The sequence below is a fragment of the Lynx canadensis genome, chromosome B1 (assembly GCF_007474595.2).
Source record: "Lynx canadensis isolate LIC74 chromosome B1, mLynCan4.pri.v2, whole genome shotgun sequence".
Classification (NCBI taxonomy): domain Eukaryota; kingdom Metazoa; phylum Chordata; class Mammalia; order Carnivora; family Felidae; genus Lynx; species Lynx canadensis.
In genome coordinates, this window is record NC_044306.2 from 142,762,272 (window position 1) to 142,779,402 (window position 17,131).

The following is a 17,131-nucleotide window of genomic DNA, read 5'->3' on the forward strand; positions in this document are numbered from 1 at the left end:
TACAAAGCCTTAACGCTATTTCTTTGGACTCATCAACCATCCAATGTTGAAATGATGGATTGTATGTATGCTGCACCTATACTGAAGCTGCCCAGTGTTTGTATTTATGGTGGCAGTGTGTTTAACTGAAACACTCTTTGCCAGCTTCCCTTTCAACTAGTTGTGTCTTGTCATTAAGTGTGGGCCAATGAAATCTAAGGAAGTATTTTTGAAGTGGGTCTTCTAGGAAAGTGCTTAGAGATCACGGTAATTTTTGCCCTTCTAGGAAGATGGATGGAATAGCTGAAATCCCAATGACCATAATATCTTAGATAACCTGTTTGGTACCTGTGAACAGAATATAAACACCTGTCTTTGCAGATGAATTAGAAAAATTCCTCTTCTGGGCAACTGCATTCCCTTGCAGTATATAGATCCCACTCACTTCTTGGTTAAGTGCCTTTGCACTGGCAAACTACACAACCATATGAAGTGGCCCTGACAGCTTTATTGATTGGACACTGAGGCAGGAAATGAAGCCATGTTTAAGGATAACAGAGAGGAGACTGATCCCTGCTGACCATGGATGTGCCACATCAGCCCTGAATTGACTACTACTAGATTTATTTTATGTGAGAAAAAAAAAATTTAATTTAAGTTATGGTTATTTCTGATTTCTTGTATAGCAGCTAATTGCTAGTAAATTCAGACCACATGGTATGTTTAAGTGCTACCAGTAATTAATTATAAAGATGTTCCTTGAGCATTATATATCATTCTTTGCTGTGCTAGAAACAAAAACAGGGCTTAAAATTGAAGATGTGAAGGACAGTTACCTTCTTACGTATATAATTACAGTATACCATGATATGGTTGCTCGATTTGCATATTGCACGTAGTAATCTGGCCAAGAAGTGAGTGTGGGCTGGGCTTTGATAGACTGCATTCATACAGACGAGGAATCTTTTCTAGTTCATCTCCACAAATGAGATTCAACCTATAATAATGCCTTATTGTACTTTAGTCCAGTGATTTCCAAACTTATTTTGCAGCAGTTAGCCTTCTTTGAAAGAACCCATATGCAGAAACAATGTGTTAGTCTGGATGTTTTGGTTGTAGAGGTCTAGCTCAAATTAGTTTGGATGTAGAAGAGAATTTACTGGTTAATTAACCACATACATTGTAATAGAAGTGGGCCCAGTGTGCTAAGGAAACACACAGTAGGGCTTTTAGAAACGGCTTTACAAAGAAAGTGATGCTTGAGCTAAATCTTGAAGGATGATTTCAAGAGGACAAAATGGGAAAGAGCATACTATGCTGAGTAAGCAGGTTGTGTGAAGATATCTAAGAGAGCATGTCCTGTTTTGGAAATAAGTGGTTCATTAGAAGTAGGGATGAGTGGGGCGCCTGGGTGGCTCAGTCGGTTAAGCGGCCGACTTCGGCTCAGGTCATGATCTCTCCATCCGTGAGTTCGAGCCCCGCGTCGGGCTCTGTGCTGACAGCTCAGAGCCTGGAGCCTGTTTCAGATTCTGTGTCTCCCTCTCTCTCTGACCCTCCCCCGTTCATGCTCTGTCTCTCTCTGTCTCAAAAATAAATAAACGTTAAAAAAAAATTAAAAAAAAAAAAGAAGTAGGGGTGAGAGAGAGAGGCTGATAGTTAAAGGCAGCATGTGGGGATGGTGGTAAGAGAGAGGTAGATCATAAAGGGATGTATATGCTTACGAAATTGGCTTTTAGTTTATAAATTCTGAGAAGTCACCGAAATATTTTAAAGAGCAGAGTATTATGAATAGAATATGTTTTAGAAGGATGTTGGGATGATACTTAGTAGGGAGGCATTAATAGCCAAAATGCAAAAACTCAGGCAAGAGGAAAACAGGCTGACTTAAGACATTAGTTCACTAGGATGGAGGGAATAGATTAATGAAAATATTTAGTAGGTCAAAGTGATAGATTGTGGTGATGATGAGGGAGAAAAGTTAAAGATGATTCCTAGGATTCTGCATTGGGGAATAATTCACATGATTATATTAGCATGGTGGTACCATTTTTAATGAGAGAGGGTCACACAGATCAGAAATAGATTTTGGAGGAAAGACAATGAGCTCAGTTGTAGGCATACTGATTTTGAAATATGTACACACTGTCTGGGTGGAGATAACCAGAAGGAAATTGACAATGTAGGTCTGAATGTGTGGAGAGGACTCTGGATTGGAGATGTAGATTTGGAAATTATAAGTGTAGAGATGGTAGTTAAAACTTGTGGATCTGACCATCTTAGGTGCAGAGTTTGGGGTCCAATATGAACAACACATGAGAGGCTTGAAGAGGAAAAGGTGTCTGTTATGGCCTCCATGCAGCTGAATATCTTCCCACTAAACAGTCAGTAAGTGAAATTGCTACTGTTGTGATTTATTCTTTAAGATTAAGGTTGTATCTCTAAATAATTGCCTTTTAAAAATACCATTGGGAGGAATTAAACAGGCGAGAGGATAGTGTAATGAAAAGAACAACTGAGCAAGGTAGAAATCAGTTTCTAATACTGACTTTGCCATTGACTGCCTGTATAATGTTTAGCAAGTCACTTTGCCTTCAGTTGTTCATGTGGAAAATGAGGAATTAGGACAAGGTGACCTTCAACATTTGGTAGACTGTGATTCTTTTTTTTTTTTTTTTTTTAATTTTTTTTTTCAACGTTTATTTATTTTTGGGACAGAGAGAGACAGAGCATGAACGGGGGAGGGGCAGAGAGAGAGGGAGACACAGAATCGGAAACAGGCTCCAGGCTCTGAGCCATCAGCCCAGAGCCTGACGCGGGGCTCGAACTCACAGACCGCGAGATCGTGACCTGGCTGAAGTCGGACGCTTAACCGACTGCGCCACCCAGGCGCCCCTGGTAGACTGTGATTCAACCAATAATAGTGCCTTATTATAGTTCAGTTCAGTGACTTTCAAATTTATTTAGCAGCAGTTAGCCTTCTTTGAACGAACTTTCATTCAGAAACACAATGTATTAGGGTGTTTTGGTTGTAGAGGTCTAAGTCAAGTTAGTCTAGAAGTAGAAGAGAATTTACTAGTTAATTTAACTACACTATGTGAAAAGGTGCAGCTGGACCTCATGGGTGACTGGAAACCCAGACTGGTGCACCACCAGGACTTGCTCTCTTGAAATACTTTTAACTCTGTGTAATGGCTTCATGCTACAGAAAGCAGTATGTGGCCACTTGCATTATCAAGACTTCCTTCTTTTCTCAGGCTATCACTATGGTGGAATAACCCTTCTTCCCTTAGCTCCACCTGAACACATCCTGGGGAAGAGCTCTGCTTCCTTTGGCTTGAGTCATATGCCTAACCTCTAGCCATGAAGTTGGGGACTGAGCTGGCAGCGGCCACTAGAGTCACCTATTTATATAGTATAGGCAGGAACAGTTTCCCCAAAAGAAAGCAGCACTGTTTGTAGGAAAAGGAAACTTACCAGGGAGACGATCAGAAGGTCATTATGTAAAACAGTACAAGCTTTCCAGTTGAAGTCCCACCTATCTGGTTCCCTAGGTGGCTTCTGAAGTATACTTTTGAAGACCACATGAGGTTCCTTGGGATATAGCATTAAATAATTGATTTTATTAATTGCATAGCATGCCAGGTGCCTGTAAATCCTTGACAAACTGAAGCACTAGGTATTTATTGATAGTGGTAGTGCTAAACTAGAAAATTTCTGGAATAAGAGAAGTAGAAAGAGTGGTACTGATGTTGATGGGGTGGAGGTGGTGATTCTGAATATTCAGTGATCAAGGGACTTGAGATGGGAAGTATAGAAAGAGGAGGCAGGAGCACACCAAGATGAACTTTGCCTACTTTGCCATTTTATCTAGAGCTAACATACCATATGGCACACTGTGTAATGGTGAAAACTGTTCACCTTTGGCTAAGGTGGTGGGATGGTCTTTGGTGTCATCCATGGTCATTTTAGAGAAAGGAAAGGGGAGGTTGATGGAAAGAGAGAGTTGATGGACCTGGAGAGGGGCAGAGGCAATGAGTAAAGCTACCTTTCTTGGATGAATATACCCATGGCAGATGGTACCTAAAAATATTAAAAATAAAGTGATGAGGATAGAAGGAGACAAAAGAGGAATAAGGTGAGTAAGAGATAAGATGGAGAAGAGTGTTGTTCAGTAAAAGGTGTAATATGTCACTGGAATATAGTTTGGATGCCCTGTCAGGAGGTCTGGGAAGTAAAAATTCAAGATCATCTTGATTAATACTTGTTTAAAACTTGTACTAATGAGTATGAGGCAAATTATATTTAATTATTTTACTAATCATATCTTACTCAATAATTTAAATGTGATGCTTTTCTTGAAAAATTATGTACTATTAATATAAAAGTATGTACTGAAATCAGTAAAATCAAATTTAGTTTATTCTTTACCAAATAGTGATAATGTTCTTGAATAAAAAATTTCATTCTTTGCCTTTTGAGCAAGTCGTTCAACAGAATTTCAGAAAACAGATAAAAGAACATAGTTCTCAAGGATTTTATAGGTCCAGCTAGCTGTGCCACTGGCAGCAAAAACAGACAGAGATCAGATATACTGAGATCAAATATTAATTGCTAATTTGGAAAAGACACAGGTGGTCACTAGAACATCAAGTACCTTTTTTTTTTTTAATTTTATTTATTTATTTATTTTTATTGAGAAGGAATGAACAGTTCTGTAACAATGCAAGTAAACTTAAGGTTTGTTTCAGAACAAATTGTACCTACGCAGTGCTGCTAGTACTAACTTGGTCAAAAGGCCTTACTTAAGCCAGAAGCTTTCAATTGGATAAATGACTTTTCTTTAAAAACTTTCTGTGTTCTTATTTTTAATCTTAATAAAAAATTGTAAAAAATTGTAATATCTTACAAACATCAAAAGTTCCCATGAAATGAGACCTCAAAAACAGGTTACTATTCTGTTGCAAACTTTGATCTACTATAAAGCTGCTTTTTAAAAATGGCTTAAGTGCTAATCTTTTGTTATTGTTGGAATGTCTTTTGAATTGGAATCTTAGTTTTTTAGTATCAATGAAGATTTAATTTCTCAGCATCTATACAATGCCAACTATTTGAAAACGATTTCTCTGATCTCAATCTCATAGCAAATGAGAAAAACAATCTTGTTTTTTGGATGATATGGTTATACTTATTAATATGTAAAAGTTTCGCTTTCCTTTTGTTTTCAGTAAGTCAATACATTTGCTATGGTATAAAGAGAACATTCCTGAGGGTAGAGATTATTTAAACTTAATCTGCATCCAATTGACTTTTAAATTAAAAAACCCAACAACCTATTATTCTTAATTCTGTATGTCACAATTATGATTATTCAGTGGATTGTGATCATTTACTATGTAAAAATTAGAGACCAACAATGAATATCCCTCATATAAATCTGAGTTTCAGGACCAGCAAACCTTTGCACTGTTTATTATTGCTTCCTTAATGTCCACAAAGGTTTTCCCGTCTTCAGTCATTACTGCTAATCAGCCTGAGAGTGACAGATATTATATGGCTCAATTAAAAATACCAGTGCCATCGGCCTTAGCCTCCTGGGTATCGTGACTATTTGTGTTACGTTTCATAATTTTATTTCTGGTTGTTCTGTGAGAATTTCCTGTTTAGAGACAGTTTCCCTTACAACGATTGTGAGCTACTTAATAGGGCCTACATATGCTTACCTTTGTGTTTCTGAGGCTATATATATATATATATATATATATATATATATATATATAAAATGTCTGGAACATAATACCCCTCCATAGATCTTTGTTTATTATATATAAATGAGTATCTAGAAATTTATATATCTATATGTATTTGAAGCATAAATCTTTGAGGATATGCCATCATTACATTTTTATTTTTCAGGTGTTTACTTCCCTCTTTAATTCAACAGTTGGTAGTATTTCTCCTTGGGGAAGAGTGTGTGCCAAGGAGAAATGCTGTGGCAAAGTGCCATTCAGGCAGGTTTACTATTCTGGGCTCCTGAAGTGATTTGTTTCTTTGTTGCTTACAAAGTCAGAGATAACTATTCATATATATCAGCCTAGACTAAAGATGGTTGACAATGAGTGAGGTTTCTTCCAGGATTAAGGCCATTTTGACATCTATCAAGAAGACGGAATGGGAGTGCTAGAGGGAAATAGAAACTTAACACAGGTGGAAAACAAGAGTAGCCCACAGTCTTCTGTGTCTTAAGGGGCTTCTTCAATCACTTTCTGGTGACAAAAATGAAAGTGGTGCAATTGTTCTTTTGCAAAGGTGGACTCTTTTGATGTTTGATCACTTCTGGCTAAATGATTATTTGTATTTACCACATCTTTCCCCCAGGAGATGGAGGCCTTTGGCATTCAATAATAAGGCCTAATTAATTGCAATCAATACAACATGCTTAGTATGCTAAACAACACATATTTTTTTCTTTTATTTTTCTGGAAATAACACACACTTATTGGGAAAAATATACTCTACACAGCTAATATACCCTTATGCTGCTTAAGTACACAAGTCTGGAGCCTGCATTGAAAGATCGTGCAAAACTGCAATAGCACTGTTCTGCCTCTAGAGTTGGTATAATTTTTGGACTACCGGTGGTAAAAGCAGAAGCTGACCCACAAAAACATAATTAAACCCCAGAAATTTAAAATGTCAAGGCCACATTCACCAAGTAAACATTCATCTTTCTAGTTTACATTTGATGTTTTCATACCGTAGGGGGCACTGCCAAACAAACGTAATTCTATCGCGAGAAGGGAGAATTAGAAAATAAATACAACGGGGGTTATCGCAGAGCGTCACACGTTCTTTTATTTACTTTTCGCGACACAACTTAACAGATGTTTTACTTTAAAAACAAACAAACAAACAAACAAACAAACAAACAAACAAACAAACATCGAAGAGGTCAGGAACCCTTTCCTTCCGTCACTTCATCTCACCTGGAGTCTCATTAGCTCCCCAGACCAGCGCTCGGCCCCGCGGTCAGGCAGCCTCTGGAGAGCATTCAGTAAACGGCGCGGAGTCCAGGCACGAACACAGGGTGAGGAGGGTTCGCCAGTCTCTTCCCCACCATGGTTTGTGGACGTGGATTTTTGATACCTTACCAGTCTTCCCAGCTCGTCACTCAAGCCAAGAAAAGAGAGTAAAAAAGCAATAAGGTAAAGAAGAAAACGGGTAAGACTCCTGGCAGCCGCGCGCGCACGCGCGCCAGGACGAAACGCGGAGACTAGGAGGCGGGGCCGAGGCGCCGGGCTGGAGCTCCACCTCCTTCCCCCTCACCCCACCCCCCCCGCGCAGGGGAGTGACTGACTCTCGCCAGCCCCTCCACGTCAATCAACCCTCCTCCTTCTCGCACTCTCTGCACCTTGTTATTAATCTCAATACCGATATCGCGCGGACGCCTCTCCCCCGGCCCTCGGGGGTGTGAACGTGTGTGAGCGAGAGCGAAGGCACCGAAAGCTAGCGTCTCTGTGCAGCAGCCTCGGGCCCGGCAGCAGCAGCAGGCGCAGCAGCAACCCCCGCAGCGGCGACAGCCCCAGCGCCAGGAGGCCAAGGCCAAGGCCAGGCTCTGCGCCGCTCTCGGAGTAATTGCCGCGGCTTCAGAGGCTGCGGGGGCGCAGCTTCCTCCGGCGGGGGGCCTTCGCGTCGGCGGCCGCGGCCGCGGGGCCTCTCCTGAGTGCCCAGGGTCACCGTCCCCGAAACCCGGCGGCGCGGCCCTTCGTCCCCCTCCCCGCCCCCAGTCCGTCTCCTCGCTCCGGTCAGCAGCAGTCTTCTTCGCCGCCGCCTCTGCTGTTCCTCCGGCGGCCCGGCCCGGCCCGCCCGCCCCGCGTCCCCTCCGGCCGGTGCCTCTCCCCCCGGCGGGCTGCCTGCATGTCTTTGCTGCCCTCAGCCCCGCCGCCACCGCCGCCGCCGCCTCCCCCGCCGCCGCAGCACCAGCACCAGCAGCAGCCGCCCCGCCGCCGCCGCCGCCGTCGCCGCCCGGACCCCGGCGCGCTGAATGCAGGTGAGGAGGGGGCAAAGGCCCTCCGCGACCCCAGGCCCCGTCGCCTTTGCTTGCCCACCCGCCCGCGAGCCAGGTCCGGGCCCTGCCTGTCGCGGCCGCTTCCCTTCGGGGCGGGCGGGAGTGAGGCCCGCCCGTGGGTGTTTGTGTTTGCGTCTGCGGCCGCGGCTTCGGAGGGGAAGCATCTGTGGGGGCCTGGTGCGCGCGCGCGCGTGTTTGTGTGTGTGTCTGTTTCCCCTGCCGCGGGGAAATGGCTGCTGTTGCTCCTTCTGGGCCAGAGGAAGAGAATGAGGTAGAGTGTTTTTGTGCCTCCGAGTAGAATCGAGAGTGTTGGGAAGAGGAGCGCGTCCCCGGGGAAATGAGGTGGGAGAGGGACAAATGTGCGTGTGGGTGTGCGAGTTGGGACCCTGGCCGGCGGGGAGGCTGCCTGAGGACCCAGAGCGAGTGGGTGTGTGTCGGGTGTGGGGCTGACCCGTATCGCTGTCGGAGGCGGCGAAGGTTCCGGGGTGTGTGTTGGGGGTGGGGGGCGGGGGTCAGCGCCCAGGGCCCTGGACTCTGGGGGTGGATTTCGTGTGTCTGGGACCCTCGAGTGGCGTGCCTCCCCCTACCCCCATTTTGTGGCTGAGGCTCCGGTGCCTCGCAGGTGAGCGCTGCTCGGGCTTCGACCCGGCCGGGGAGGGTGAGTGTGTGTGCGGCACACGCACGGCAGCCAGGCCGGGAGAGCTGCGGGTCGGGGCCGCGCCGCTGTTCCCGGGCCCGGCAGGAAGCGCGCCGGCCTGCAGCGCGGCCTAACCGCCTCGGCGCCCGCCCGCCAGCGCGCCAGCCTCCCGCCAGCCTTCTCGGACGCCTCCTGGGACGCCGGGCCCGCGGGGGCCCAGGGCGCTGCCTCGGGCCTGGGCAGGTGAGGGTCGGAGGCGGGACGCGCGGATTGCCGTCGCCTCGGCCGCCTCCGCGTCTGCTGAAGGGAGGCGAAGGCATATTTTGGCGTTCGAACTGCAAGCTCTTCCCCTAGCCGACGGTGGGACCCGAGGGAAAGTGAATCAAAGCAGTAAATCTGGTGAATACGCGGTGTCCAGATCCCTTCTCTTCATCTTTCCCTGAAGGCTGGGTGGAGGGACTAAGTGCACATTTTCAGTCTTCGTTGCCTGTTTTTTCGTGGATAAGATATATGCATCTTTTTAAGATAAGAATTTTCTTGAGAGGCGGGGGCAGAAATGGAAGCTGGCTTCCCTGTTCTGTGGTGTTGGTGAGATTGGATCGATTTTGTACGTTTGAAATTGTTTTATCCTGCCTCCTAGGGGGAAAGGCGTGTACACGCCGAGCCGAGGAGGTCGGTGAGGAAGAGGAAGTTACTGTAGCTGTCATCGTCCTATTTAGCTTATAGGCTGTTTAGGTGGGTTGTTTTCAGGGAGTTTAGCTAAGCAGTTTGCACACGTTGGAAGCACAGTACTACATTTTAGGAGATACTACCTTATTGTCTCTACTTATCTTAATTGCCAATCAAGATAGTCGCTTACAAACAAGTTTTCGCTCAGTCTCCCAAACCTAGATCAAACAGCCTTTATTTGCTTACCCAGTGGGTGTTTCTGGAAGGCTGTTTTGCAGAATGGAACTGTAAAGCTCAACCTGCAAAGAGGTACACAGTGCATTTTAGACCCAAATATAAATTCGTATTTGGATAATTACTTGCTGATTTATTTTACTGCACCCTCTTTTCGTTTGCAATTAGTTAGCTCATCTAGTTAAAGCCCTATAGATAAAGTCATGATATAGATTTGATCCTCGCAGACCATGCTGTATATAATGGCCAGATAGCTCCATTTCTAAACCTGGTTTCACAAAGAAATGTTCCAGGCTGTTCACTGGGAGGGAAGAAAAGGAGTGAAGGAGAGCTGTTTTCTAAGACCATTGCAGGAAAAACAACACTTGTAGTTAAATGGAAAAAAGGACTTGTTTTACAGACCTCAGAACTCTGGCTGTGCCCTATTTCTTAGCAGTTTGACCTTAGCAAGTTACCTAATGTCTGTCAGCCTCTGTTTTCTCATTTGTAACAAGGAGATAATACATTTATAGTAAGGATGTCCTGAGGGTAGGATGAGAAAACTTGTTGGGCACATAGTAGATGCTTAGTTAAATATTCTTCCTGCAGCCCTGATTGTGGGCATTGAAACACATGTTTAAGTACAAATACCCATTTGGTAACTGAGAACAATATTATGTAACTGTAAGTTAAAAAATCACAGTAGAACATTTTGGAGTCCTTCGATATACATAAGGTATATATAAACAACTCTTGATGTTGTATTTTGTCTTTTTCCTAGAAATAACACTATCATTAAAGTAGCCCACTACATTAGTTTGTTTATAGAGGCTATCTAGTCATACTTTTTTTCCCTAGTATTTTTGAATAGGCCATCGCAGTTTCATTACTTTTTATGAATTCTTACTATGTAGCCCTGGAAATAGTGCCTTAAGCTGTATACAGCACATACATGCTCCCATACAGTCAAGCATTAAAATGGATCAAGGAATCAGAGTTTACCTTTATACAAAAGTGTAAGTGCCAAAAAAAATTGCTGTGTAATTCTTTTAGTTCATGTTGACTGATTTGGTAAACAAAACCCTCTTGGAATATTTTCCTGAATAGCTTAAGGAAAAATCCTCAATCAACTTTTAATAGCTTTCCATTTTTATTATTTTGTTTGGAGTCGTAAATGTGTTTTTCATTTCATTTTAATTGTATTTTGGTGGGAAAAAATGATTTGCAATTTAAGGTAAAGGCAATGGAGAAGTTGAAAGGATTTTTTTTTTCTTTTTTTCTTCTTTTTTTTTTTTTTTGGTGAGGGCAGGGTGAAGAGGATGTTGAGAGGTTTCATTGGTTTAAGTTTGTAATATCTATTTACTAATGCAGGGCTCCCAGTTAGGCCTTATTTATATTTATATCAGCAATGCTAAGATTAAAAAAAAACTAGTATAGTTCCAAAATTTCGACACTTTTGTGAAGGAGAGTAGAATGCAAAATATCATGGTTTTGTTAAAGTGTGTCTTATGGTTGTGTGTGCATTTACAATGAACAGAATTAATCTGCCATATGGTTATATTTAAAGGAAGAATTAATTCTTCCTTAAGCATTATGAATGATAATAAAATGAGTAAATATACTAAAACTATAATTTTTAATACTTTAAAAACAATGAAATAGAAATTAATTTTGTCCTTAACTAAGGCAAACATCTGATATTACAAATTAAATATTATGAATTACAGTGTTTTAAAACACTTCATAATTTTTTAATTTGAGAAAATTGAGGAAAACCTTTTTTGTTTTGGCTTTTATATTTTTAATGTTTTAAAATTTATCTATTAGATTTGAAACATTTAACATACAGTATAGTATTGGTTTCAGGAGTAGAATTTAGTGATTCATCACTTACATATAACACCCAGTGCTCATCCTGACCAGTGCCCTCCTTAATGCCCATCACCCATTTTAGCCCATCCCCCCCAGCACCTCCCCTCAAGCAACCCTCAGTTTCTTCTCTTTATTTTAGAGTCTCTTATGGTTTGCCTCCCTCTCTGTTTTTATCTTATTTTTCTTCCCTTCTCCTATGTTCATTTGTTGTGGGGAAAACATTTCTTGGTAATCATGAAAGTACTGAATATTAAGACGTGGACAGTAAAATTTATTAACAGTGGAAATGCTCATTCTATCGTTGTTTAAAGTAATTATGTTACAACAAAACCAAGGTGGAAAATTGTTTTAAAATTTAATGTTACTTAAATGGGCTTTTAAACAGTCTTTCCAAAACATCCCTTATAAATGTCTTTAATTAGGGGGAATTGAAATACTTAAACTTGTGCACATATTACTTTGGATAATGTTAAGTAGAGTAATAAATACATCAGAATTTCAGTGGCTTCACACATGTAAGTTTGTATTTTGCTCACGTGTAACAGTTCTGTGCAGGTGCTCCTGGTTAGCAGACTTGTTGCTTTCCTCTGTGTGGTATTTGAGGGACCCTGACTCCTTATATCTATGTGTGGTTCCGCCATTCTTTAGGGCCTTGGAGCCCTGCGTGTTGCTTACTGGCCATTTAAGAACTCCCAGACTTAAAGTGACCAACATCTGCCCACATTTGGTGAGAAGTTGTCACAGAGCCTTATTGGAATGCAAGGGAGATGGGAATGTAGTCCCCAGATGGTGGACAGCTTGGGGCATTTCATGATGTTGTTTTAGATGGTAGCACATATTTATGAAATTCTGTCAAAAAGGTGAGTTATAATACTTAAAAATTGCTTTCCATCTTCAAAGAGTAAAATTGGGCCCGGTGGGGTGAGAAGGAAGGAGTTAAAGCCATAAGAGGAGGAAGAGCTCTTTTCTATGAGGACTTTGAATGACAAGTGAAATCATGCTATTTAAAGAGAGAAATTTCACAGAGAACATAACAATTGGATTTTATAACCTTTAGTAGGTCTCTCCTTTACCGTCTAGTTATCTACTCTCATTGTGGTCTACTGGGTTCTGGCTGTTGGAGCTTTTTTCTCTTTGTACTTTGAAATCCGTTGAATTTCAGTTTCTGGGTTATAGTTTCTTGGCAAACAGAGTTTTGAATTTTTACTTTCTATTAGGATAAAATATTATTATTAACTTTAAGGAAATTTTGTGGACCTTACTATGTTTTACTGTTTGCTGTTGCTGTTTTTGTAATTCTAAAGTCATCTTAATATACGTGAGACTTAACCCTGAAAGAACAATAAAATCATCAAATAAACAACAAAGGTTTAATTATTAACTTTGTGCTCATGTTTCATGATGAAGATATTACAATTTTCTTTAACTGCACTAACACTGAGCCTGTTAAGGGAATTTTATCTCTGGACAACTTTAATTTTAATTGAATTACAAGGTACTCTTTCATTACTTAGGATTATTGTAATGTGAAAACTTAGTGCTGTGTTCTCCTTCACTTATTTTTATTTTGAACAGTTTGGTTAGGGATCTATAGGAGTTTTGGAAGGAAGGAAGACTTTTGAGTAGTCTTGTTAACTTCTCCCTGGTACATATTTTTAATATTTTGCGTTTTGAAAATTTAAGCCCTTATTTGAGGGCCCATTCTGTATCCATTATTATACTTGATTCTAAAGAGAAGTATGAAAGAACTAGAAGAAACCCTTGCAAAACTTGTAGGTTATGAGTAAAGGAGATAAAACATAGGATTTAGTTATTTCAAAACATTTAATGAACAAGCCCAAGTCACTACAGTATAAACTGTTTGCAGACATTCTCTGCAGGACTAACATGAAATGGAATGGTGGGTGGGTCAGGGACTACTTAAATTGAGAGAATTTTTTTGGTAACAGCTTTTTTGAAATAGAATTCACTTACCATAGAAATAGCCCATTTAAAATATGTAACTAGTAGTGTATAGTATATTCACAGTAGTGCAGCCGTCACCACAGTTTTAGAACATTTTAATCACCTGAAATACAAATCCTGTATCCTTTAAGAGTACCCCCTCCCCCCGCCGTTCTCCCATATGCTTACTTCTAGGCAATCACTGATCTGCTTTCTGACTATATTCGCCTATTCTGAACATTTCATACAAATGTAACTGTAGTGTAATATGTGGTCTTTTATTTATTTATTTTTTTTAACGTTTATTTATTTTTGAGACAGAGAGAGACCCAGCATGAACGGGAGAGGGGCAGAGAGAGAGGGAGACACAGAATCAGAAGCAGGCTCCAGGCTCTGAGCCATCAGCCCAGAGCCCGATGCGGGGCTCGAACTCGCGGACCGCGAGATTGTGACCTGAGCTGAAGTCGGACGCTTAACCGACTGAGCCACCCAGGTGCCCCAGTATGTGGTCTTTTATTACAGGCTTGTTTCACTTTGTTTTCAAGGTTTCATTCATGTTATAGTACTCATTCTTTTTATGGTTGCATAATATGCCTTCATATGGATAAATACTACATTTTGTTTATCAGCTAATGGACATTTGGTTTGTTTTTACTTTTTGGCTATTATATAAGTAATTCAGGTATGAACATTCATATACAAGTTTTTGTGTACATAGTTTTTAGCCCTCTTGAATATATGCCAAGGAATGGAATTGTTGGATCATATGGTACCTCTGTGTTTGCTTGTTTTTAAGTTTTTTAAAAATGTTTATTTTGATAAAGAGCACAACAAGCAGGGGAGGAGCAGAGAGAGAGAATCCCAGCAGGAACCGTGTTGTCAGCACAGAGCCTGATGCCAGGCTGGAATTCACAAACTATGAGATCATGACCTGAGCCAAAATTAAGAGTCGGGTGCTTAACCAACTGAGCCAATCATGCACCCCTTGTTTTTTTTAAAAATTTTACTTTTTAAGTAATCTGTACACTCAACTGTGGGGCTCGAACTCACAACCCCGAAATAAAAAGTTGCATGCTCCACTAACCAAGCCAGCCAGGCACCCCATGGTGCCTTTATGTTTACACTTTTGAAGAACTTCTGTTTTCCAAAGCACCCTTACTGTTTCACATCCCTACCAGCAGTGTAGGAGGGCTCCAGTTTCTCCACATTCTTGCCAACGTTTGTTATATCTGTCTTTTTGATCATAGCTTTCCTAGTGGGTGTTAAGTAGTATTTCATTGTGGTTTTGATTTGCATTTCCCTAAGGATGCTGTGTCTTTTCATTTGCTTATTGGCCATTTGTATAGCTCTACCTATCATCTATCATTTATCTATGTACTTATATTTGAGAGATGTGTATTCAAATCCTTTGCACATTTTTAAATTGTTATTTATCTTTTGATCACTGAGTTGTAAGAGTCCTTTGTATGTGTAGAAAGTAGTCCTTTATCATATACATGATTTGCAAAAATTTCCCCCATTCAGTGAGTTGTCTTTTCACTTTCCTGATGATGTCTTTTGAAGAATAAAATTTTTAAGTTTTGATGAAGTCTAGTCTAAGTTTTTGTTGCTTGTGCTTTTGGTGTCCTATCTAAGAAACCATTTACTAATCTGAGGTCATGGAGATTTATCCTTCTGTTTTGTCCTAGGAGTTTTTTTTAGTTTCGGCACTTACATTTGATTTTTGATCCATTTTGAGTTGATTTCTGCATATGACCTGATGTAGGGAGTCTGACGTGGATATCCAGTTGTCCCGGTACCATTTTTTTGCCCATTTAATTGTCTTGTTATTCCTCTCAGATCAGTTAACTATAAACATGAGGGTTTATTTCTGGACTTAAAATTTTATTCCGTTGATCTATTTGATTTTCCTTATACCAAAGTACTGTCTTGACTGCTATATCTTTGTTATTGGGAAAGTGTGAGTCCTCCAACTTTGTTCTTTTTCAAGTTTGTTTTGGCTATTTGGGGTGTCCCTTATTTCCATATGAATTTCAGAATCTCCTTGTCAATTTCTATAAAGAAGTCAGCTGGAATTTTGACGGAATTTTGTCAAATCTGTAGATCGATTTGGGGAGCATTGCCTTAACAATACTGTCTTCCTGTTCACAAACATGACATCTTTCCATTTATTTAGATCTACTTTGATTTCTTTCAATAATATTTTGCAGTTTTTAGAGTCTAGGTTTTATACTTATTTTGCTGCCTTTATTCCTGAATGTTTTGTTCTTTTAGATGCTGTTGTAAATGTAAATGTTTTATCTTTGGGTTCATTGCAAGTGTATAAAAATACAATTGATTTTTGTCTATTGATCTTGTATCTTGTAACCTTGCTGAACTTAATAGGTCTAATACTGTTTTAGTTCATTACATAGGATTTTCTGTATAACAAAGGTCATATCACCTGTAGAGATAGTTTTTACTTCTTTTTTAATCTGGATGTGTTTTGTTTCATTTTCTTGTCTAATTATCTCGGCTGAAACCTCCAGGACCTTGTTGAAAAGAAGTGTCAAGAACAGATACCTTGTCTTGTTCCTGATCTTGGGGGAGAGCATTCAGTCTCCCACTATTAAGTATGGTGTTAGCTGTGGGGTTTTAATAGATGCTGTTTGCTAGGTTGAGGAAGTTCTGTAACCAGTTTGTTGAATGTTTTTCTCATGAAGGGATCTTGGGGCATTAGGGTTGTTTTTGAGGGAAATACGGAATATGAATTACAAAAGTGAAGATACTGTGTCCAGTAATGAGGGCCTAGCTTTCCCTACCCTCTTTTTCCTTCTTCCTTATTTCCTCCCCTCCCTACTCCTTTATGTTCTCTAATGTCTTCCCATTGACCCATATGCACATTTGGAGGGTTCTTAATCCTTTTCTGAAGATTTTTTGAATAACTTACATCCTTGAGGAGCAGTGGAGAATATTGTTTCTTTTGAAAAACATTCAGTAAAAATGGGATGTTTTCCCCTGATTACATTAATAGCTAGTTTGGTGGGGGATACAAGAAGCAGAGAGAATACTGAATCATAAATGAAGAACTAATCATAGAATTAAAAAGATGGGAATAAACTTTTGTGGTATCAAGGGTATGGTGTTTTTTGTTTTTAAGTTTAAGAGAGAGCGAGCATCCCAAGCAGGCTCTATTTTGTCAGCACAGAGCCTGACATGGGGCTTGAACTCACGAACTGCCAGATCATGACCTGAGTCGAAATCGGGAGTTGGATGCTTAACCGACTGAGGCACTCCAGCATCCCAAGGGCATGGTTAATGAAGAATTCCATGTTTACTTTCAACCTGGTTGTTACCAGACTTTTCCCCCAAATATTTCAGCATGAATAGTTTTGTTTTTGTAAGTTTTCTAAAAAACTTCATAGCTTTCTTAGGAAATTTTACTCTGCAAAGTAAGGTTATGTTTCAGTGATGTGATTACCCTTTAATTTTTGGGACTTTAATTGTATTTATATGCAGTTAAATTCTGATTCGGTAAATACTTTTTATTTTATCTATTTAGTTTAAAATTTTAATGTTTATTTATTTTTGAGAAAGAGCGCAAGCTAGCAGGGGAGGGACAGAGAGAGAGAGAGAGAGAGAGACAGAGAGACAGAATCTGAAGAAGGCTCCAGGCTCTGAGCTGTCAGCACAGAGCCCAACATGGAGCTCGAACTCACAAGCCATGAGATCATGGCCTGAGCTGAAGTTGGCCGCTTAAGCACCTGAGCCAC

General features: G+C 40.8%; 1 protein-coding gene across 4 annotated transcripts in view; it reads left to right on the top strand.

Annotated features, from left to right (window-relative positions):
• Positions 1-7,962: 7,962 nt before the first annotated feature.
• Positions 7,963-17,131, top strand: part of CNOT6L (CCR4-NOT transcription complex subunit 6 like) — a 116,951-nt gene continuing 107,782 nt past the window's right edge. Inside the window, exon 1 of one of the 4 annotated variants that reach the window (XM_030313626.1) lies at positions 7,963-8,026. Coding sequence is in view for 3 of the 4 variants with exons in the window: in XM_030313627.1 (XP_030169487.1) it covers positions 8,382-8,386 (5 nt within the window). In the remaining variant the exon portion in view is untranslated. Of the gene's footprint in view, positions 8,027-8,207; positions 8,387-17,131 lie in introns of those variants that run through there. The other 3 variants (XM_030313627.1, XM_030313624.1, XM_030313625.1) reach the window with 3 other exon arrangements.